This window comes from Polypterus senegalus, chromosome 10 (genome assembly GCF_016835505.1).
Source record: "Polypterus senegalus isolate Bchr_013 chromosome 10, ASM1683550v1, whole genome shotgun sequence".
NCBI lineage: Eukaryota > Metazoa > Chordata > Cladistia > Polypteriformes > Polypteridae > Polypterus > Polypterus senegalus.
Genome location: NC_053163.1, coordinates 4,686,703 through 4,709,005, shown reverse-complemented (window position 1 = coordinate 4,709,005; position 22,303 = coordinate 4,686,703). Strand labels below are relative to the sequence as shown.

Sequence of the window (22,303 nt, the reverse complement as noted above, 5' to 3'; positions counted from 1 at the left end):
TAAAAAGTTCTGGACCAGACCAGCTTATTTGTAGGCTCTCGGAATCTTGTGCAGAACAGAACGACTATATTTTTGAAGAGCAGAAGCCAAGCTGTGGAGACAGGCGACAGTAATTCTAGTGGCTAAAAACAAAAATCCTGAAACCTTAAATGACTTCAGACCAATGGCTCTGACATCACTGGCTATGAAATCATAGTGAAATTCTTGTGCATGGTGATGTATGAATAAATACAGAAAATAAAAATGAAAGCAGCTCATTAATGCAGAGGAAGCTAACAGAGAAAACTCAGGCTTTACAAGATCAATTTCAGTATGCCAACCAGTCTGATAGGAGGGCAGACTGAGGACACCATTGTCACTTTGCTTCATCTGATATGTAACCATCTGGAGGGCATCACAACTGGTGTGAGGCTCCTGTGTATTGAGTCGTCTTCAGCTTTTAACACCATCCAGACCCACCTTCTTGCAGAGAGACTGATAGAAGATATTAAATTTGGACTTCAGTTTTGTTAGGTGGCTGACTGAAGTTTTTACAAGCAGGACTCAAAGAGTCCACACAATCCTGCTCAGGGTGCAGCAGGTTTGTAATATGAATGGATGGACTATGAAGACTGAAAGTCAATGGCTCTCTGTCTGACATGCTGTCCTCATCCACAGGGTCCTTTCACATCTTTTGTTCACTAATGGATATTGAAGTAAATTTGAAAACAGGTTCATCTTAAAATTTGCTGATGACTCAGTGATACTAAGCCAACGTAATGAGAAATGAAACCAGCCCTAGTCCAGTGGTAGATGGTTTAGTGAACTGGCGTGGTGAGTTTTTTCTAATGTCACAAAAATTAATGAACTTATAACTGATTTAAGAAGACACACCATGTCAAGGTCTAGAGGTCCCAAGCACTAAAGAGTTCCAAAAACCTTCCAAAAGCACTTCTAAAAATGTCCATGGGTGGCTTTACTGTCAAATCCAGACTAGTAATAAGGACAAATGTAAAAAATAAAAAAAAGTTTATTTCACAAAAATGCTCTGAAACAAAAGCAAGTGCTGTAGAGCGCAAAAGGCAAAGGAAAAATAAAATAGAAATGTAAAATAAAATGAAGCAAATGAGGCAATCCAAAGCACATAAGTTACATATAAATATTTTTAAAATAGTCAAAAAACTGGGTGAAGGTCAAATATCCTAATATCATACTGTCTTCCATATCTTCCTCTATTATATAGTGCCTTTCAGTTTATATATATCTAATGGTCTGTCTTTCTATTTAATTGTTATGTAGTGTCTTTCATATCTCTTATATAGCACTTTTCATTATCTGTATACCTATCATCTGTCTTTCTTATCTATCTCTATTATACAGTTCCATTAATTTTATTTCAATCTAATTGTCTTTCTATTTAATTGTTATGTAGTGTATTTCAAACCTCTATCTTTTATATACAGGTGCCGGTCATAAAATTAGAATATCATGACAAAGTTGATTTATTTCAGTAATTCCATTCAAAAAGTGAAACTTGTATATTAGATTCATTCATTACACACAGACTGATGTATTTCAAATGTTTATTTCTTTTAATTTTGATGATTATAACTGACAACTAATGAAAGTCCCAAATTCAGTATCTTGGAAAATTAGAATATCAATTAAGACCAATGCAAAAAAGGATTTTTAGAAATGTTGGCCAACTGAAAGGTATGAACATGAAAAGTATGAGCATGTACAGCACTCAATATTTAGTTGGGGCTCCTTTGGCCTGGATTACTGCAGCAATGCGGCGTGGCATGGAGTCGATCAGTCTGTGGCACTGCTCAGGTGTTAGGAGAGCCCATGTTGCTCTGATAGTGGCCTTCAGCTCTTCTGAATTGTTGGGTCTGGTGTATTGCATCTTCCTCTTCACAATACCCCACAGATTTTCTATGGGGTTAAGGTCAGGCGAGTTTGCTGGCCAATCAAGAACAGGGATACCATGGTCCTTAAACCAGGTACTGGTAGCTTTGGCACTGTGTGCAGGTGCCAGGTCCTGTTGGAAAATGAAATCTGCATCTCCATAAAGTTCGTCAGCAGCAGGAAGCATGAAGTGCTTTAAAACTTCCTGGTAGACGGCTGCGTTGACCTTGGACCTCAGAAAACACAATGGACCAACACCAGCAGATGACATGCCACCCCAAACCATCACTGACTGTGGAACCTTTACACTGAACCTCAAGCAATGTGGATTTTGTGCCTCACCTTTCTTCCTCCAGACTCTGGGACATTGATTTCCAAAGGAAATGCAAAATTTACTTTCATCAGAGAACATAACTTTGGACCACTCAGCAGCAGTTTTGTCTTTAGCCCAGGCGAGACGCTTCTGACGCTGTCTCTTGTTCAAGAGTGGCTTGACACAAGGAATGCGACAGCTGAAACCCATGTCTTGCATACGTCTGTGTCTGGTGGTTCTTGAAGCTCTGACTCCAGCTGCAGTCCACTCTTTGTGAATCTCCCCTACAGTTTTGTTTCTCAATCCTCTCCAGGGTACAAGCGCTTATCCCTATTGCTTGTCCACTTTGTTCTACCACATCTTGTCCTTCCCTTCGCCTCTCTATTAATGTGCTTGGAGCTCTGTGAACAGCCAGCCTCTTTAGCAATGACCTTTTGTGTCTTGCCCTCCTTGTGCCAGGTGTCAATAGTCGTCTTTTGGACATCTGTCAAGTCAGCAGTCTTCCTCATGATTGTGTAGCCTACAGAACTTGACTGAGAGACCATTAAAGAGTTAATTAGCTGATAGAGTGTGGCACCAGGTGTCTTCAGTATTGACAGTGGCAGTGACGGTGGCGTGGCTGTAGTGCTGCTCCCTTGCATTAAGGGGTCCCCAGGTGTACGTTCAGTATAGAGAACTTTATGGCAGGTGTGACGAGGCTCCAAAAAACTGGATATATAAATGGGTATCGCACAGGTTTAACTGAAATATTATGTAAATGTTGGGTTCGTGATGTGGTGATCGGAGACACGGACGCAGAATTCAATGGATGTTCTTCTGAGTGGGCTTTGTTTATTGCATGCGTGCTGTCTCTATCTGACGTACCAAACCCCCAGTTCCAATCCTTTCTTTTTCATTCTCCACATAACCAATCATCACACGATAAACGTCTTTGTGAAATTAAAACTAGTAAAAAACTTAGACCTCAGAGTTTCCAGAACTTAAAATACAATCTTTGTTATACATGTTTAATTATGCCATCCATTCAGGGTTGCGCCCATCCCAGCAAGCATGGTGTTCAAGGCAGGAGTAAATCCTGAACGGGGCGCCAGCACATCGCAGGGTGAATACGAGCAACACATACAGTAGCAGGGTCAATAATATTTAACAAAACCCCACATCCTACATGACTTTGAAAGAAACCGAAGCACGCCCAGTAAACCCACCAGAAAAACATGCAAATTCAAGGCAGAAAACACCCGGGACCCCCTTGCTGCGAGGCAGCAGTGCAACCACCACGCCACCGTGCCCCTACATGCTTTAATACATTTAAAGTTCTGAAAACCCTGAGGTCTAAGTTAATAACTAGTTTTAATTTCACAAAGACGTTTATCGTGTGGTGATTGGTTATGTGGAGAAAGAAAAAGGAAGGATTGGAACTGGTTTAGTACATCAGATGGAGACAGCACGCATGCAATAAACAAAGCCCGCTCAGAAGAACATCCATTGAATTCTGCGTTCGTGTCTCCGATCACCACATCACGAACCCAACATTTACATAATATTTAAGTTAAATCAGTGCGATACCCATTTATATATCCAGTTTTCTGGAGCCTCATCACACCTGCCATAAAGTTCTCTACACTGAACGTAGACCAGGGGACCCCTTAATGCAAGGGAGCAGCACTACAGCCACGCCACCGTGTCCCCCGCCACCCATGTTTAATACATGCTTTAATGCATTTCATCGTGAAAAAGATATCAAGTATTTATCTTAGTATTCTGAATGTTCTTAGAAGAGGAATATCATGAAGTCAATGTGCGGCGATCGCTGCCGGCACCTCTCAGTGCAAGTGGAAGTCTGTTTAAGAAGCGCATAGAGATTAATAACAGGGTCGGGGAACACTTAATATAAAGCATTTAATGTGCTACATTAATATATGACGGGGTTTGAGAAAATCTGTTAAATTAAACGTTCATTTTAAGATGAAGTTTAGTTTTGCGACATTCTACTGACAAAAATAAAGCTACTAGAATAAAGTGGAAATGTCGACTTTAATCTCAACATAAATGTCGAGAATAAGGTCAACATGTCGACTTTAATCTGACATTTAGATTTTTTTTTCTTCACTGTGTCCGTATTTTTTTTTCACCGTGGCCCTAATACGCTTCCGTAGTACGTTTAAAACCCGGTTTCCACGTCTACCTGTATTATTTTAAATGGCACTTTTGCCACTCGCAATATGGCGGACGCGCTGACGTATCGTGTCGACAGTGAAGGCGGTGTCTATCTATTAGACCGCGCTTTCCCTGAGAATGCCGCTGTCTCATTGGCTGATTTTTTTTTTCGCCTGCCTGGAAACGGAAGCAGAGTTGACAGACGAGCCGGATATGTCAGGTACGCGTGCTGTTTGTTGCATGGTGTTATATTTTCCGTGAAAGGTTTGTTTTGTGGAAGTTTTACCGGTTCGATTTGTTTTTGCTGCGGGCACTGAGAAGAAAACTGCCAAGTGCTGTTATACTCTATAGATGGGCTGCTTTACTGGCACGCTGACGTGTTGCGAAGTACAGTATAGTAGACTCTTCGCTAAAGGAGGGTTGTCTCCATTGCCTTCTGCCTAGTGATTTATATAGAAACTCGATGCAGTTTTCTTTCTACCCCCTATGCTCTCCATTCGAAAAGATAACAATGTTCGGATCTGATATCCTGTCAGTAAGGCGATATACTAAGTTGGGAGGTCCGTGGTCAATTGTAAGAGAGAAAATCAAAGACAAAGGTCGACGTAGTTACAGTCATGGAGACCTCGGCCATCTATCTGTCCACCCTCTACTGGGGAATCCGTTGCAGAGTCTGTGCTGGGCCGTCTAATCTGATGACAGAATCTTTGAATCCAGTGATTCCAATGATCCCAGTAACTTTGATGACTTAGATGAGAACAGCTTGGCACTGGAGCAGTGGCAGCATGTGCCACAATAGGACACCGAGAAGAGAAACAGAACAGAGGAAGGGCAGTAACAGTTTATGAATGCTGTATCACTTGTGTTTTTGTACAAGTGACTCACAAGCAGAGCTAATCAGGGGTATGCCAGACTAAAGTCACAAGTCTTCAGCCTATGGCCAAAGGGGCTTCTCATATATTAACAGGCAGATCAGTCCACAGCTTCTGGGCCCTGTAACTAAAAGCTGAACCTCCCTCTGTTATTCTATACATTATTGCAAACTTAAATACAAGAACATCTTGAGATAAGTTAATGTGCACTCTGGTCTGCAAGTATTAAGTTCAAATAAGTAAACTAGCAATTGGCCATTTATGGCTTTATAGGTTACAAGGGGGAGTTTGAAGTCAGCTCTAAGCTTAACTGGGACTCCAGTGTAAGGACTTGAGAACTGGAGGTATGTGTTGGTACTTCCTAGTTCTTGTAATGATTCTTACAGCAGCATTTTAAATTAACTGAAAGCTGCATCTTGAACGATTTGAACAGCCAGTGAATATCATATTGCAGTCGTCAGTCCTACTAGAAATAAATGCATATTTAGAAAACATCTTAATTTTCCAACATTTTTGAAATGGAAAGAACATTTTTTAGATAGTTTTGTAAGGTGTGTTTTAAATGGCATGCTGCTGTCAAAGATAACACCTAACCTGCATGCAGATTCAGTCAAACTAATGGTGATTCAAACTTAGTTAATAATAAGTTTAGGCTGCGTCATCCCAATATATAACTTTTCTGTTTTTTCTGTATTCTCTTAAAAAAAAAAAAACAAAAGAAGTTCTCATCGATCCTGTCAATAGAGCTGAAAATGCGATGGGCAGTCTTTCATAGTGGTAGTAGTATGTGACATGGCCAAAGCATCGTAAAACATCAACTGTGAAATTACAGCGTTGGCCACCAGGGGGCATGTTGCCATCAAACTAAATCCTTGTTCTGCAACTCCGAGTTACCAGTGGGCCACATCTGTATTAATGTGCAGCTCTGTACTTAAAGGTTGATTTATATTTCTGCGTCAAGTCTGGACCGTAAGGACAGCGTAGTCCACGTCACGCACAGGGTATCTGCAGCATAGCTTGACACGCACCTTCTCGAAAATGTGACTACATGTTGCATTGACACAAGCCCTCCGACTCTGGTTGGCCAGTTTGGTAACTACGTATTACCTGAAATGCCTTTCTGTTCGCCTTCCATTTCCGAAGATAGTGAATGTATGAAAAAGTAAAAAAAAAAAATATTGTGTGGTCTCTTCTCGACTTTCTTGTATACTCTGATATGGGGATGGATATTTGAGAAGTAAACTGCAAGATGATGATTATATTTTTACATTATGTACATTAAAGAACCATTAACAACAAATCAAATGAATAATATATTGAACAATTATTATCAAAGTAAAGTTGAATAATTTGGACTCTGCATCTGCATGAATAAAAACGAAGCATTCCGGTTAGCTGAAATAGGTCAATAGTTGATAGAAATCCATGTTTTGTGCATAATACATGTATGCAAAATTTGGTTGACCTAAGAGTAAGCGTACTCAACTTATCGTGTTTACATAGACAAGCACACAGACGTAATTCCAAAAATGGTATTTTCAGACTCGGGGAAGTCTAAAACGTCAAGATTCTTCAAAATCTCGAAATCAAATTTTTGGTCGATTCAAATACTTTCCCTACGAGAAAGTTAAAATGTTAGGGACAGATACAGAAGAACAACGTGTAGCAAGTGGAGTGGTGATCCCGGAATGCAAACATTGCCATCTTTTTAATGGATTCTTTACTTTTGTTGCGCACTACAAACACCACCAACTCGCCCTCAGACATGTACCTGTGATGCGATACAGAAGTATAAACTGCTTTCCACGGCACAGCCTACAACGTAGCATAGGCGCATAGCTACCGCAGAGGCAGACAATCAGCCTTCAGGGTGCATAACCATAGCTACACTGTCATCAAGGTAAAGTCTTTTCTATAAGTAATGCTGATAACAATGGCCACGAGGGGGCACGCTGACAAGAAGATGCACTTTTGTGCTTTGTAAGCCTTGCACACCATAACTGTATCCACTAGTGGGCACACTGCTATTTTATTACATTTAATAAACACTAGCCGTCCCCCGTGGCTCCGCCCGCATAGTAGTGTGTGTTTACCTCTAGGGGGCGCTAGCTCACTGGTTGGAATAAGTTCTTTTTTTAATTTAGGTGTCTTAAGTAACCCAAAGCTATATACGGGGTGGTCCAGATCTAATTATGCAGACCCAGATTGTCTGGATGACTTTGATTTATGTAGGGACGATTCCAGTTCAGCGCGAAGATGATTCTTCATGTCGTCAGTTCGCACACTTCTCGATTGTCTGTGATTTTTTGGGTGATTTTCTGTGTAATAAACTTAATAAGTTAGAGCAGGGATTCCCAAACTCGATCCTGGGGACCCACTGTGGCTGCAGGTTTTTGTTCCAGCCAACTTCTGTTTTTCATTGGACTCTTAGCCTAATTAAGTAAGTCATTAATTCCTAGTTTCTGTGTTTTGAAGTCAATGTAAAATTACAAACTAAGTTTGGTAGATTTTTATTAAAATGTAATAAGCAGTTATATGGGGAATATGCAGGTTTTTTTTTTTTTTGTCGTTAACAGTATTTTCAACCTAATGTTCATTCTGCTTTTCCATGTGTTGTGGTTATTTAATTGATTATTTACTAATTAGTGAGTCTGACACTGAAGTCATTACACCTTTCATCATCCTCGGTGTCTGCTGTGCTGGATTAAATGAAGGGAGCAAACTACATAGGTAAAAAGAAAAATAATAGGAAAACAACAAAAGAGAGTTAACAATTTATAGTTTGAGAAAAAAAATAGAGATACAGTAATCCCGCCTCGATCGCGGGGGTTGCGTTTCAGACCCCCGCGATAGGTGAAAATCCACGAAGTAGAAACCATATGTTTGTATGGTTATTTTTATATATTTTAAGCCCTTAGAAACTCTCCCACACTGTTAACATTATTAGAGCCCTCTAGACATGAAATAACACCCTTTAGTCAAAAGTTTAAACTGTGCTCCATGACAAGACTGAGATGGCAGTTCTTTCTCACAATTAAAAGAATGCAAACATATCTTACTCTTCAAAGGAGCGCCGTCAGGAGCAGAGAATGTCAGAGAGAGCGCCCACTAAGAAAAGCAAACAATCAAAAAATCAATACGTGCTTTTAAGTATGCAGAAGTACCGCAATATGGCGGCATTTTGTAGAGGAGCGTCCGTGTCCTCTGTGCAAACAGCCCCTCTGCTCACACCCCTTCCGTCAGGCTGAGAGAGTGAGAGAGATAGAGAGAAGCAAAAAATCAAGCACCGCGCGGGAAGCATATCGTATATCATTGAGGAGTTTTAGTTAATATGTAATACATGCTCTGATTGGGTAGCTTCTAAGTCATTCGCCAATAGCGTCCCTTGGCAACTGGGCAAACAAACTGAGGAAGCATGTACCATAAATTAAAAGACCCATTGTCCGCAGAAAGCCGGGAACCAGCGAAAAATCCATGATATATATTTAGATGTGCTTACATTTAAAATCCGCGATAGAGTGAAGCCGCGAAAGTCGAAGCGCGATATAGCGAGGGATTACTGTATATCTAAAAGTCTTATAAATGTCAAAACCATACTGTTGTGTTTTTCTGAATGTAGAATAAGAGAACAGTAAAAAAAGACCAGCTAATTAAATGAGATCAGTTGTTATCGATTACTATCACTGATTGTGAATCTGGTTGGAACAAAAACCTGCAGCCACAGTGGCGTCCCCAGGATCGAGTTTGGGAACCACTGCAGAGCATAATGAAAATTTCATAATTAGATCTGGACCCCCCTATAGATATAATATGAAGTGATACGGCGGTAAGAAATCACATAGGAGAAATAATTCAGCTTTATTTAATGACGATTTACGCGTCATAACAGAGGAGGAAGCCAACTCCAAGACTATTGCCGAAGTGGGATCTCAATGTATACAGTCTGCCATTTTCGTCACTGCGCTGGAAGGATTTTCCGGATCGGATAACGTTATCTCCCGTCCGTCCGTCGGCTTCAGAGGTGTGCCAGGCAATGTTCCAAAGCTTTATACTCTTTCTCCATGTGCAGACCCCCACTTAGGTAAATCAAGATCCAATGTCATGCTGACTCTGAAACACAGAACTAGTACAAGGCCCACTTCTCAGTTTGTTCCTTTTTTATCTTCTAATGCTTGCCTAGCAGTTCCAAATGATGAGTCCCTGTGTGCCAAATCTAGCCTTTTGTTAGCTGTACATGTGAGTGGATTTATTAATTATTTTTTGTGCAGAGCACAGTGACATATTGAACTTATGTACTTATTACAATAGTGTGAAACTGGGCAAACTTTAAAAATCAATAAACAAACCAGTATCGCTAGCTAAGCGGAGGGACGATTCACTCCAAAACGTGGCCAGAGGTAGAGCGACAAGAACAGAGACTGGCGTGTGAGTGAGTGAGGAGGGCTGTGCCCGGCTCCCCACTCCTGACATCATGCTTCCCCCTCTCCTCGGCCTGCAGCCTCTGTCTCAGATGAGCACGAATATATCGCTCCGCAAAGCGAACTATGGTATGGTAGAAGTCGCAAAATCAACCGGAATGTTCAAGCAAAGTATAGAAAAAGGTAGTTCTCTCTGTGAAAAGCAGAAAGAAAGACATTGGATTTTATATACAGGGTGAGTCAAAATTATGTAAACATTTGAATGGCGGAAACAATTTATTCACAAAACATACTTCATATGTGCAAGATGATGTTCGCCATTGTGTTCAACACATGTAGCATATGTGGCACTTAAACTGTCCACAAAAATTGTATGCAAGTATACACATAGCAGTAACATTAGTGTTAACATAATTTTGACTCACCCTTTATATAGAGATTTAATACATCAATTTGAATCAAACATTTTAAGTGTGAAGATAAAGCAACCCCTCCGCCCATCTCAACCAAAATGCACAGTAGAAGAGCTGCCACCAAAGAGGCCATTGATGTGCAGTCTGGTGCTGCAATTATATCTGATAACCTGGACCACTAGAGGGCACACTGCCAGTTTATAGGTTTATACATTTCCTAAGAAAACTGAGACCTTCTTTGTCTCAAGAACAAGGGTCAAGCCCTAATAGTCTGTGAGTACCAGCAGGTTGCTGCAGTGCTAGAGCTCTCATTCTTTTTGTTCCTATTACATAATCGGCTTCTGCAGTTTCTTTCACACTCAGCAGATGTCGCTGCTCTCATTTTTATTTGCAGTTTTCCATAAGAAACACCAATAACGTTTTTGCTACTGCTAGCTACAGTTTTTGCTTTACCAGCACGTATCACATCGTGATCTTTCGATTAAGACCAAGATCGAGATTCTAGCCCCAGTGATTCAACAGTAATCTTGTGACAGATAGACACATACAACAACCCTTAGCGGTTTTTAGATATGTTGATGATAGGGTCTTTATTGTGCCATGTACAGAATCAAGGGAATTTCTTACTTGCTTCATTCAGCGTGTCAAACCCACATGCAACCTGTCATTCTCCAGCTCCATGATGGACCAGGACGTATGAAAAGTCAGGACTTCATTTTAATTAATAAAAAAAAGCAAAATTAGCTTGCTTGCCTGATGTGTTCATCACTCAGTAGACTAAACATTATTCCGAGTGAAAAGAGACTTTCCTTCACATGCAAACTGTTTTAAGATTAAACCTACCAAAGCGAAATGATAGCAGGGTTGACACCCAGAAAATGTTTATGACACCCTACAGATGGCTCTGCTTGAATCTGGCAGTGTCACTTTGCAAAGACCTGAAGGCCAGTCTCAGGTAGAAAAAGAAGCAGTTATTACCAATTTTGTTTTTCCCAATCTATTCCAGATTTTTGACTTCATGAAGCTTCGCCTGCTGACCCAACTCTGTCTGGTGTCCTACAAGACCCTCATCCCAACCTTCTTCCCCAAGAGGTCACTGAACTCTGTCAGCAGGATGTCCTTCCAGTTGGGAATGGACCTCCATATGGTTATCTCCAACTTGGAGAAGCTCGCCCCCCTCTCATTGGCTGAAAGCTGGGACAACGTTGGCTTACTGATTGAGCCGAGCTCACCACACATCGTCAAGACGATGATGCTGACCAATGACTTGACAGAGCAGGTGATGGATGAAGCCCTGGAGAAGAAGGTGAACTTCATTCTTTCTTATCACCCCCCCATTTTCCGGCCCTTAAAGAGGTTGCGCTCTGGCACTGTGAGGGGAGCCTGGAAGGAGCGGCTGGTCGTGAGAGCGCTGGAAGGCCGGGTTGCCGTTTACTCCCCACACACGGCCTGCGACTGCGTCTGCGGGGGTGTCAATGACTGGCTGGGCCAAGCTCTGGGTAAGTGGTGATGTCTGCCTGCGGGACATGTGGGTTTATAGAATCAGACATATTAGTGGGTTTATCCACATGAGTAGAGGGATATGCAGGAGCCAGAGGAGTCAGCTACATGCTTTTTTATTTTTCTGGTGGTCAAATCAAACTAAAATGTATGCAGGTTTGGGGTGAGGTGGTGCAGACAGACAGGTATGTGGGAGTGTGATGGCAGAGCAGGGTCCATTCATATAGAGTAGGAGGTCAGGATGGGTAGCTTGGGCCAGAAAGAGAGATGGTACTCTCGGTGTTGGTCCAAATAGGTACAGTGCTGTGAAAAAGTATTTGTCCTCATGAACAAATGACATTAGATCTTTACAGAAAAATGTAAGATTAGGTAACAGGGAGTCTGCAGTAAGCACAGTTGGTGTATAGAAAAGAATCTTCGAAATATTCCATTTTTTTTTTTTGCTTTACAGCCTTAAATGAAAACACAAAAGTATTTCTTCCCAGCTTTACTTACTCAATGTCACCTCTAACATCCAAGAGAAAAATGATAAAAAATAAAAAACAAGACCTACTGAGGTTAGTAAAGGATCACCCCTCAATGTCAATGTCACCTTTAGCTTTAATGACAGCCTTGAGTCTGTTGAAATTCTTCTCTATCAGCTTTGCACATCTAGATTGTGTAATATTTGCCCCCCACTCTTCTTCACAGAACTGTTTAAGTTCAGTCACATTGGGTGGTAAGCGTTGGTGGTCTGCTATCTTCAAATCTTTCCACAGATTTTTCATGGGATTTAGGTCTGGGCACTAACTGGCCACACCAGGACATTCACTTTTGTTTCTCCTTCAGCCACCATGTGGTCAATTTTGCTGTGTGCTTTGGGTCGTTGTCGTGTGGAAAGGTGAACATCTTGCCCATCTTCAACTTTCTACCAGAGGGTAGCAGGTTTTCCTCAAGAGTTTGATAGTATTCTGCCCCATCCATTTTTCCTTCTACCGTAATGAGAGCCCCAGGCCCCCCACAACAGGATGCTGCCACTCCCATGCTTTACTGTCAGTATGGTGTGTTCTGGATGGTGAGAGCTGCATTGGTGTACCGTTTGGTATTGAAGCCAAATAGTTCGATTTTGGTCTCATCTGACCAGAAGACTTTTTTCCACTTGGCATCACAATCTTCAAGGTACATTCAGGTAAAGCTCAAACGAGCCTTAATGTGGCCTTCCTTGAGAAGTGCGACCCTCCCGAACAAGCCATAATGGTGGAGCGCTTGTGAAATTGTTGTCACATGCACACAACCCAAACCACTCTTTGCCATCAAATCCTGGAACTCCTTCAAAGTGGCCATTGGCCTCTCGGTAGCCTCTCTTCCCAGTTTCCTCCTTGCTCTTCCATCCAGTTTGGAGGATCCAGGGAAGGTCCTAGTAGTACAGAACACTTCTTTATGATGGACTTTACTGTGGGACTGATGAAGCCTTTGAGATTTTTTTTGTCTACATCTCCTTCCTTATGTCTGTCCACAACTCTATCCCTGAGATCTTCTGAAAGTGGCTTGCCACCCATAGTCAGTTGTTTGTTGTCAGTTGCACTACCAAGCAAGGGAATGAATGGACCAGGAACAGCTTCACTAATCACATAGATTACAGTTGATCACATGTGGAAGGAAGCCAGTAACCGTTGTCTGCAATGGAAATGGTGGGCACTTTTGATTTTTTAAAATTCATCTGAACTGTAACTGTGATATTTTTCACGTGGATGTTAGAGGTTGCATTGAGTAAGTAAAACTGGAAAGAAATATTTTTGTATTTGTGTTTTTATTTAGGGCTGTAAAGCAAAAAAAATGGGAATATTTCGAAGGGGGCGATTCTTTTCTATACCTACTGTATAATGCCAGTTCTACGTTGATATTTATTCTGCTTAAGTAATAAAGTTATCCAGCCCATGTGTGAAAAGCTAATCGCCCCTGAGTTTCTCACTCTTAACAGCTCAGCAAATTATATAATGTGGGATATTTCAGCTCAAACCACTCTGTTGAATGTAAGCATCCCCATCTCACTGACCCTCACCACGAGAGTCAAAGCCAAGTTTCAAGCAGGAAACGCTAGGAAATTTCAGAAGAGATGAGGCAAAAGTGGTAGAAACCCACCAAGGATGGTAGATCATGAAGAAGGGTTGTGGTCCTAATGTACAGAAAAGTGCAGTGTTTTTTTTAGTGGTGCGAGTGTACCTGGCAGGGGCCACTAATGTCTTGGGGATCATATAGTGTGGATGTTTGTGATGACGGAGCCTGATTCAGAGAGACTGACAGGAGTCGGTCATGTCCAGTCAGACTGACACATGGGAGAAGATAAAGAGGGCCATGGTTGACATGGAAAGAGTGATGTGAGGAACATGATATTCATGGGGCAAGATCTCACATAGAGGGGTGTGATTAAGATGAAGATAGTGGTGCCAGCATCAGTAGGGTCTAGCATATGACGCCTGAAGAGACTGAAGTAATAGCCTCAGACTCTGTAGAAGTTGTTGGTATCTTGGAGATGTTTTCCATTTGGACAGATTTATGGCAAGAGTTTGGTGATCTTTCATTGTCTCCATAGGTCTTGGGTCGGTGGTCCCAATAAGCCACTCCATCGCTTCATCAACCCCAAGTGGCGCAAGTCACCGACTGGAGTTGAGCATTGGGAGGGATGTGGATGCGGAGGAGATCATCAGTCATCTGAAGTCGGTGGAAGGGGCTGGTGTGCAGGTGTGCACTGTCAGGTGAGTGTTCATGTCTCTGCTCCACATGTGGGTTCCTCTTACAGCTCAGGGTACATTGTCATGTGACTTCCTTCATTTTTTTAGGTCTAACTCTGAGGACCTGCTCCGCGTGATGGTGAACTGCACAGGCCCAGCCTTGGCCCGTGCTCTTGGTCTTCTGGCCCCTTACACCTCTGTCTATCAGACTGTAGAGGTGTTAGCCCTCAGTAAGGTGAGTGAGTCTGTGCAAGTCGACAAATCAGCTCTGACGCGCCCTGGCACCTGCCAGCCCTGCTCACTCCATTTCCTTTTTTTCAGCCTCCAGTTCCGAATGCTGGCCCTGGACGCTTGTGTACGCTGGATGAGCCTGTCACCATAGCAACAGCACTACAGAGAATAAAAGCCCATCTCCGGCTGCAGCACGTCAGGCTGGCGCTGGGTGCGCAGTGCACTCTGGGTAATGGATCTGGAGTTTACAGTTTGACATTTTAAATGTGCTTTCAGCTCTCTGTCTTTAGCTTTATGTCTTTCTTGTTCCTGCAGAGTCGCTGGTCAGGACTATGGCTGTGTGTGCGGGCTCTGGGAGCTCAGTGTTAAATGGAGTGAAAGCAGACCTTTACCTGACAGGTGAGACCCTATTAGTGGAGGTTATCTTAACTCCTTTTTTTAGTAGTCATGAAGTGCCTAACACTGATCATACCTGTAAATTACATTGATGTGAAAAAGTATCTGCCCCTTTCCCGATATCCTCTTCTTCTTCTTCATTTCCTTTTGGCTGCTCCCGTTAGGGGTCGCCACAGTGGATCATCTGTTTCCATCTCTTCCTGTCCTTGTCATCTTGCTCAATCACACCCATCACCTGCATGTCCTCTCTCACCACATCCGTAAACCTTCTGGTAGGCCTTCCTCTTCTCCTCTTGCCTGGCTGCTCTACCCTTAGCACCCTTCTCCCAATATACCCCGCATCTCTCCAAGCCAACGCAATCTCGCCTCTCTGACTTTGTCTCCCAACCGTCCAACCTGAGCTGACCCTCTAATGCCCTAATTTCTTATCCTGTCCATCCTCATCACGTCCAGCAAACCTTAGCACCTTTAACTCTGCCACCTCCAGCTCTTGACTCCTGTGCCACCGTCACCAACCCATATAACACAGCTGGTCTCACTACCGTCCTGTAGACCTTACCTGTCACTCTTGCTGATACCCGCCTGTCACAAATCACTCCTGATACTCTTCTCCAGCCACTCCACCCTGCCTGCACTCTCTTCCACAATCTCTGTTACTCTTTACTGTTGATCCCAAGTATTTAAACTCATCCACCTTCGCCAACTCTACTCCCCTCATCCTCACCATTCCACTGACCTCCCTCTCCTTTACACGCATGTATTCTGTTTTGCCAATATTCTCTGTTTTTTGTATATTTGTCATGTGATGTAATTGGGGGAAAAAATAGAACAATCTGACTTTGCAATAATTTAGTCAATGCAAAAATGAACAGATATGCCATTTCTGTATGTGGAAAATCTAAGTTCAGCCTTGGCTCTAATCTCCTCAATTCAGTTCTCCCTGAAAATGTCTTCTGGTACTGTGGCCAAATAACTTAACCTCTGCCCCATCTGTTCCAGAAGTTCTTGGTCAAACTGTGGTCTTGCCCCAGGGTTCTTTCTGGTTTCCCCCAACACACCTCTCGTGTAGATCAGATCTGTGCAGCCTCTTTTTAACAGTAGACTCCCACATTTTGACATCAATGGTGGCAAAAGCTACCTGCAGGTCCCGTGATGAAATTCTGGGCTTCTTGGACACTTCTTTCAGCATCTTGCTTTCTGCTCTCAGGCTGAACTTGCTGGGATGGCCTGGCCTGGACCGGTTGGCAGTTGTTTAAAATCTTCTCCACTTGTAGACGGTCTTCCAGAGGGTGAAATGGTTGATTTCCAAATATTTGGAGACCTTTTTAAATCCCTTCAAGGACTTACAGGCGACTATAACCTTCCTTCTGATAGCCTCGGAGAGCTCTTTCAATCTCACCGTGGTGATGACACACACTCTGCCACAAAGAGCAAAGCAAACTAAATGTCCGAGGTTTAAACGAGACAGGCTTGGACAAGATCCCCTCTAGTGAGGCTCTAATCAGGTGCAACCCTTTCTAAATTCAAGGTAGTGATAAATAGAGGGGTGTGCTTAGTTTTTACACATGAGAAATGCGCATTTATATCCCAGGAAACCCTGGGACGACACTTTCTCAGAGATAATTTCAACTCCTGTGAGAGACAATTTCAGGTCCAATGAGACAAGCCTTTTGCCAAGAGATTTTGACAAGTCCCGAGCTCCACTCAAACATTTACAACCAGGCCCACGGTCCACTCACTTCTCATTCATGTGAATGCTATGGTCAGACACAGTTCCTGCGCTCTCGGCTCAAAGCACAGTCAGAAATAAAAGGCAAAGTAGAACGTCGTAAAGAGGTTCAAAAACGTTAGCGAGATACACAGGCAGAGAAGGTTAGAGATTATGAAAGTACTAAAATTCGAAAGTATCAAAAAACTGATAGTAAAGATCGCATTAGTGCTAACCAATGGAAATTATTACGTGGTGAAATAACGGAACAGCGAAAAGAGATTGAATATATGGACATAGGTGATATGTCAGAAGTCTGTAGATATTGTTTGGCTCTAAACTTTAAGTTGGAGACTTGTAGATTGTCTAATTGGTGTTGCCATCAGGGAAAAGTTGTGTTTCTTCCCAACGAAGAGGCATATCCACGAGAAATAAAAGATTTGTTGTTTGGTGAAAGTGAACTCCACATACGCGAGCGGCAGAAATGCAAAGTGGCTGGCGCATAGCCCCCTCTTTTATTTAAATTATACAGTGGACTACAAAATGTAATTATGGCATGATGTTTGTTGTATCATACCACCTTTATTTCTAGAGACCTATTGCCATGAAGATCGAATCTACATATATCCACTGTTAAACGCTAGAGGTCGCTGTTACCCCTTTCAAGTCAACAGACAGACACACTGAACACAGGGTAAAATCACCAAGAATGATCTGAATTACTTTTCTTCTAGTTGTCGTGCCCTGAAGCACCTTCACCACCATAAATGAACAATACAGTAATAATGACTACAATAAACCAACACAAATGTCTCCTCCACACCTCCCAGTAAGCTCTGTCCTACTCCTTCTGACTCTGGCTCACTTACTGGGTCTCCAGCAGTCCTTTATATAGTCCTTGACCCAGAAGTGCTTCTGTCCTTCTGTCCACGTGACCTGCCAGCACTTCCGGGTCAGATGGAGAGCTCGTTTTTTTCTTCAGCCCGGAAGTACTTCATGGCTCCCGTCCCCATGACTTTGGAGTACTTCTGGGCTATGCAGACGGTAAAAGACACTCCGGTCCCCCTACAGCGTCTCCTGTTGGCACCCACGGTACCCAGCAGGGCTGTGAAGCCGAACTCCAGATCCCAAAGTTCCCTGCAGGGACGTTGCCATCTAGCATCCCGGCTGGGTTGAGCTGCCAGCCGGCCATCCATCACACCACATAAAGAGAGAAACATTTCAGCGGGTGTATTGACTTTTCCACATGACTGTGTGCACATACCACATTTCGACTTTTATTCTGTTAGTTACCCAGACTCCTTTGTGTGTAGCACCTCCCTCTTCTAATGCCTGACACTCCCTGGCACATTTGACTCCTTGCTAGTGGTCTTTTTTATAGCATTCCCTTGTATTCACGGTGCCTCGTATATTTCCATGCACCTTTGCAGCCCTTTGACGATGGCAGAGCCCGGCATTGATAATTGTCTTTGATTTTCCAGTGACCCTTGGCTCCTATGAGTCAGCTTGAGTTAGTCTTCCTCAGTTTACTGCATGCTCTAATGGAGTGAGAGAAACAAGACCCTGTAGGTGCCACACCACAGAACTCAGATTTAGGTACAAGAGTCATCAATCAGTGTGTTAAGAATGTTGCCACACTTACAGACAGATACAACAAGGTTTATTTGGTACTTATGGTGTCACAGGTTACTGCCCACATGCATTTATTGGGTGTAGCCTCCCTCTGCTTCAGTACTGGCCTGCACTCTGGCATGCAAGCTGACATGGAGATGACCGATGGCCTACTGTGGAATGTCAGACCCTGCCCTTTTGACATTCATTGCCAGGGGCCGGGTGAGGGAGACACGCCATCCAGTCCAGTTCCATACAGGTCTGGTGAGTGTGCAGACCAGTGGAGTTGACCCACAGCCTCTAGAACAAGTCCGAGTTGCACGGACGGAATGTGGGGAAGCCTCATCTTGCTTGCAGAACACATCTACCATTTCACACGGCAGTGAGATCAGCAGCATTTAAGTGATGTTGCTCAATGGGCCTTCCAGAAACAGCAGATGTAAACGAGGCCTGTAGCTGACAGCACCCCACACCATGATGACTGATGTGGGTTAGGGTTAGGCTTAGAATTGGGGGAACGGATGCCCGAAGGCAGGCTCTGGCACACTGCACCCAAAAATAACATCTTATTTAAATGGATTTGCACCCTCACCAATTAAATCAATAGAAACACTTGAAACCCCATTTCCTACCATGAAATATTGCTTTTTTATTAGTATCTAAATAATCCTACAATATTCCATCATTTTTGCAGTAAAATTCTCAGTTGTTGCTGAGTTTTACAAATAGTTTAAATAAGGCACTATAAAACATTAAAAACAAACAAATAAATAAATTGGTTAAGATAAAAGCCATGAAGAGACATCATAGAATAAAGTTTAAGATTGGGGCTGAAAATCTACAAATTTTAAGATTAGGATATGGTAGGGATAGGACATATAAATTAAGAGTTGACATCAAACTTTTAACATCAGGACTCAAAGAAACACAGTATTTTAACCTCAGGGCCTTGTTGCACTAATTTTAAGATAAGGGTAGGGGATGAGAGCCTGAAGGCAAATGCTCTGGTACACTGATTCCATAAAATCAATTTTTACTTAAGGGTATATGCTCCCTCTACCATTAAATAAGTAAAAGGAAAAAAAACACTCTAAAACCCCCTTAAAATTGTCCAGATGTTGTCCACTATTTAGTATTTTAACAATTCTATAGAATTCTGTAATTTTTGCAGTAAAATTTAAGACTAAAATAGGAGGTTCAAAAAAAGATACCCCCTCCTGGTCAAAATAAGGACTGCATAAAAAGTGAAATAAATAATGAATTAAAATACTACTAAAAGTGAACTTTAAAAGACCATTGAAATTATGGTTATGTGAGTGTCTAAACCAAGTTAAATAAAGTAATATAGGACATTTAAAAAACAATTAAATATTGGGTAAAATAAGAGCCCTAAAGGTAATTTTAACATCACAATTACGATTAGAGCTGTATACTAAAAGACATTAAGATTAGGATTCTAAATATGGTAGAACATAAAAAGACAAGGGTTCAAAGTACTATTTTAACGTCAGGGGGCCAAAGGTGAGGATTTCGTTTAACCTCAGGGCTCAGTTTTCTGAATGTTAAGATAAGGGTAGGAGTTAGGGTTAGGGCTTAGGGTTGTTATATCAATGATGGAATGTCTCTGATGGGCACATCCATGATCCTCACTCCATCCTAGGCAGAATCTTCCTTCATTGTCCTCAATATCAGACTGCCATTCCTCTCGCGAGTCGGCTCATTCAGGGCACCAGTTGTATGTGAGTCGTGGCCATGCCAGGGGAATGTGTGACCACAGTACTAATCCAAGCAGAAAATTACATACGGTCAGAGTGGATACTACTGGGGGTGCCATTCGGTCTACATGGCCTCCCTTCTGATTCGCTGGTCCTGACGTCTGGGCTCTCCAGAACAATGTCGCCAACTGTGAGTTACCCAGCTCGTCCCATCGTCACCATCATCATTTAATTCATTCTGCAATTTTTAAGGACCAACTTCTTGACCCCACTAAAAACTGTTAATGACATCAGTGGCACACAATGACATCTAGCAGGTGGCAACACAGATGATGATGTGCACCACCATCACCGTGGTGTGCTGCTAGACCTGGGACTTTAATCACATCATCATCTGCCCTCCATCTTTACCATACTGGATTTAAAAAATGGGACGCTTCTGGGTCTGTAACAGCCTACCCAATCGTCCAGACCGGCAACTACCCGTGGACTGGCAACTTGAGGGAACGTTAGACTAGACAAGCCGTACTTCTTCCAAATCACTTCCCCAATCGACGATCAAAAAAAGCAAAAAAGCAAATTGTATGTGAAATAATAAAGTGAATAAATATTTAATGAATAGAAGTGAAACAAACCCCAAACAAAGTATATATATCGCACCCCAACATAACAGACAACCCCAGAAATGACCGGTGAAATCTCATATATATTTCTCTTGTGGTTCGTCCTGCTTCCGTTTCAAAACCGGTCCCTCCCACACGCAGCCGACACGGCATTTCTCGATTCCTATTCGTCCTCCTCCAAACCCTTCCCCACTCCGCCTGTGGCTTCCAATACACCCCCACGCCACTTTTCTGGATTCCTATTACCTCCTTTGGAGTACCGCGTTCCTTCCTTTTCAAAACCGGTCCCGCCCACATACAGTCGACACGGCATTTCTTGATTCTTATTCGTCCTCTTCCAAACCCTTCCCCACGCCCACATACACCTTGCTATTTTCGTTACACTGCGACAGTTGTTTCCTAAGCCTTTGTTATAAAATGAACGACAGTATCTTCTCTATCGACTGGTTTTTGTACAACATCATCTCTATTCCAGGATCTGGCAACTGCCTGTTCCAATCAGTGAGTTATTTCTTGACACAAACGGTTGACGAAGGCAATGCACTATTTTCCGTTCCTATTCTTACACCGCCGTATGTTACGTGGCGTCTATATAGTGTAATAATAAAAGAGATATACAAACACAAAAACCTCCCTTGTCCCTACACTGAACACGAAACACATACGACACGCACGGAAAACACGAAACACTCGAAAGTCCAAAAGATCAAACTGAAGTTGATTAATGGAAGTGACCTTGTCTGGTTGGACTTGTCCTACGGTGAATATCACACAGATATGGTGGTTGTTTGCTCCTTCCCCAAACGACAAAGAACAGTCTCGCCGTGCTCATCTCTGTGTGCCGGGATGATCGAGAACCCCGGGGTTTGCCTAGTGATGGTGAAGCAGTTGAATGTGTGGCACCGAAAGCAGCAAGCGTGAAGAGGGTGTAAATTCCGTATTTCTTTGGTTTCCAGTGAAGTGTCTGGGTTGTAACTGATTTGTCCTCTTGATTATATAGCAATGGAATTGATGTGATTGACAGGAACAATTACTTCAAGAGGTCACGGCTCTACAGCGCTGTCCTTCTCCCTTTGTTTCCAGGGGGAGAACATTTAAACAGACACACAATAGACCATATAAATGCCATAAAAGATGCGACTCAGCACAGAAGACATTTTAGACGTCCCCATTCATGTAGCACCGGTACAGGTCTTCTTTGTTAACGTTCCCAAACGTATTAGCAGCATTCATTTTGTGTACAATGATATTCTTACTTGCATGTCCAGCCAACATGCGATGCGTTGACACTCTCCGGCACCATGATAAGTAAGAATGCATTCAAATACAGAACTCACTTTCTGGACAGCACGTTTCCTACCAATGAGCTTGTCTTCTGTGTTTGCCTTGGACCAACCATGTCTGCCATGCGCTCAAAGAGCGCCTCACGCTTTAAAACTTGCCCTCTTGTTTCAGGCGAGATGTCCCATCACGATGTCTTAGATGCGGTTGCCACTGGGACCAGCGTTGTTCTCTGTGACCACAGCAACACAGAGCGGGGCTACCTGTCCCAGTTGGGGGATCGACTGAAGACCCAGTTGGAGGGCAAAGTTGACGTGCTGATTTCAGAGAGAGACAGGGATCCATTGCAAGTGATGTGATGCCAACTTGCTAAATAAAAAACGGGAGAGGTAAAGTAGCCTGTTGCAGTTCTTTGCTGAGCGGGGTCATCATTTCCAGGCTTGTTCCTCTGAACAGCAGCTCCCTTC

The 22,303-nt window shown here is 42.7% G+C and overlaps 1 protein-coding gene across 2 annotated transcripts; it reads left to right on the top strand.

The window, feature by feature from the left end:
• The first annotated feature begins 532 nt into the window (after nucleotides 1–532).
• On the top strand, nucleotides 533–22,230 carry nif3l1 (NIF3 NGG1 interacting factor 3-like 1 (S. cerevisiae)). Of its 2 annotated transcripts, none has more exons than XM_039764963.1 (7): nucleotides 533–813; nucleotides 11,067–11,559; nucleotides 14,133–14,295; nucleotides 14,380–14,506; nucleotides 14,593–14,731; nucleotides 14,818–14,901; nucleotides 22,011–22,230. In XM_039764963.1, the coding sequence occupies exons 2-7, from the start codon at nucleotides 11,079–11,081 to the stop codon at nucleotides 22,193–22,195; spliced, it is 1,179 nt and encodes a 392-aa protein (XP_039620897.1). In that variant the 5' UTR covers nucleotides 533–813; nucleotides 11,067–11,078; the 3' UTR covers nucleotides 22,196–22,230. The 2 variants fall into 2 exon arrangements, with proteins under 2 accessions (XP_039620897.1, XP_039620896.1); XM_039764962.1 differs by lacking the exon at nucleotides 533–813 and adding an exon at nucleotides 4,483–4,577.
• Nucleotides 22,231–22,303: the final 73 nt, after the last annotated feature.

Excerpts from the sequence above, each read along its gene's own strand:
- nif3l1 (XM_039764963.1), top strand. The coding sequence starts at position 11,079 with ATGAAGCTTCGCCTGCTGACCCAACTCTGTCTGGTGTCCTACAAGACC. Across the intron at positions 11,560-14,132 it reads CTGGCTGGGCCAAGCTCTGG|GTCTTGGGTCGGTGGTCCCA; the intron begins GTAAGTGGTGAT and ends TTGTCTCCATAG. Across the intron at positions 14,732-14,817 it reads GGGTGCGCAGTGCACTCTGG|AGTCGCTGGTCAGGACTATG; the intron begins GTAATGGATCTG and ends TTGTTCCTGCAG.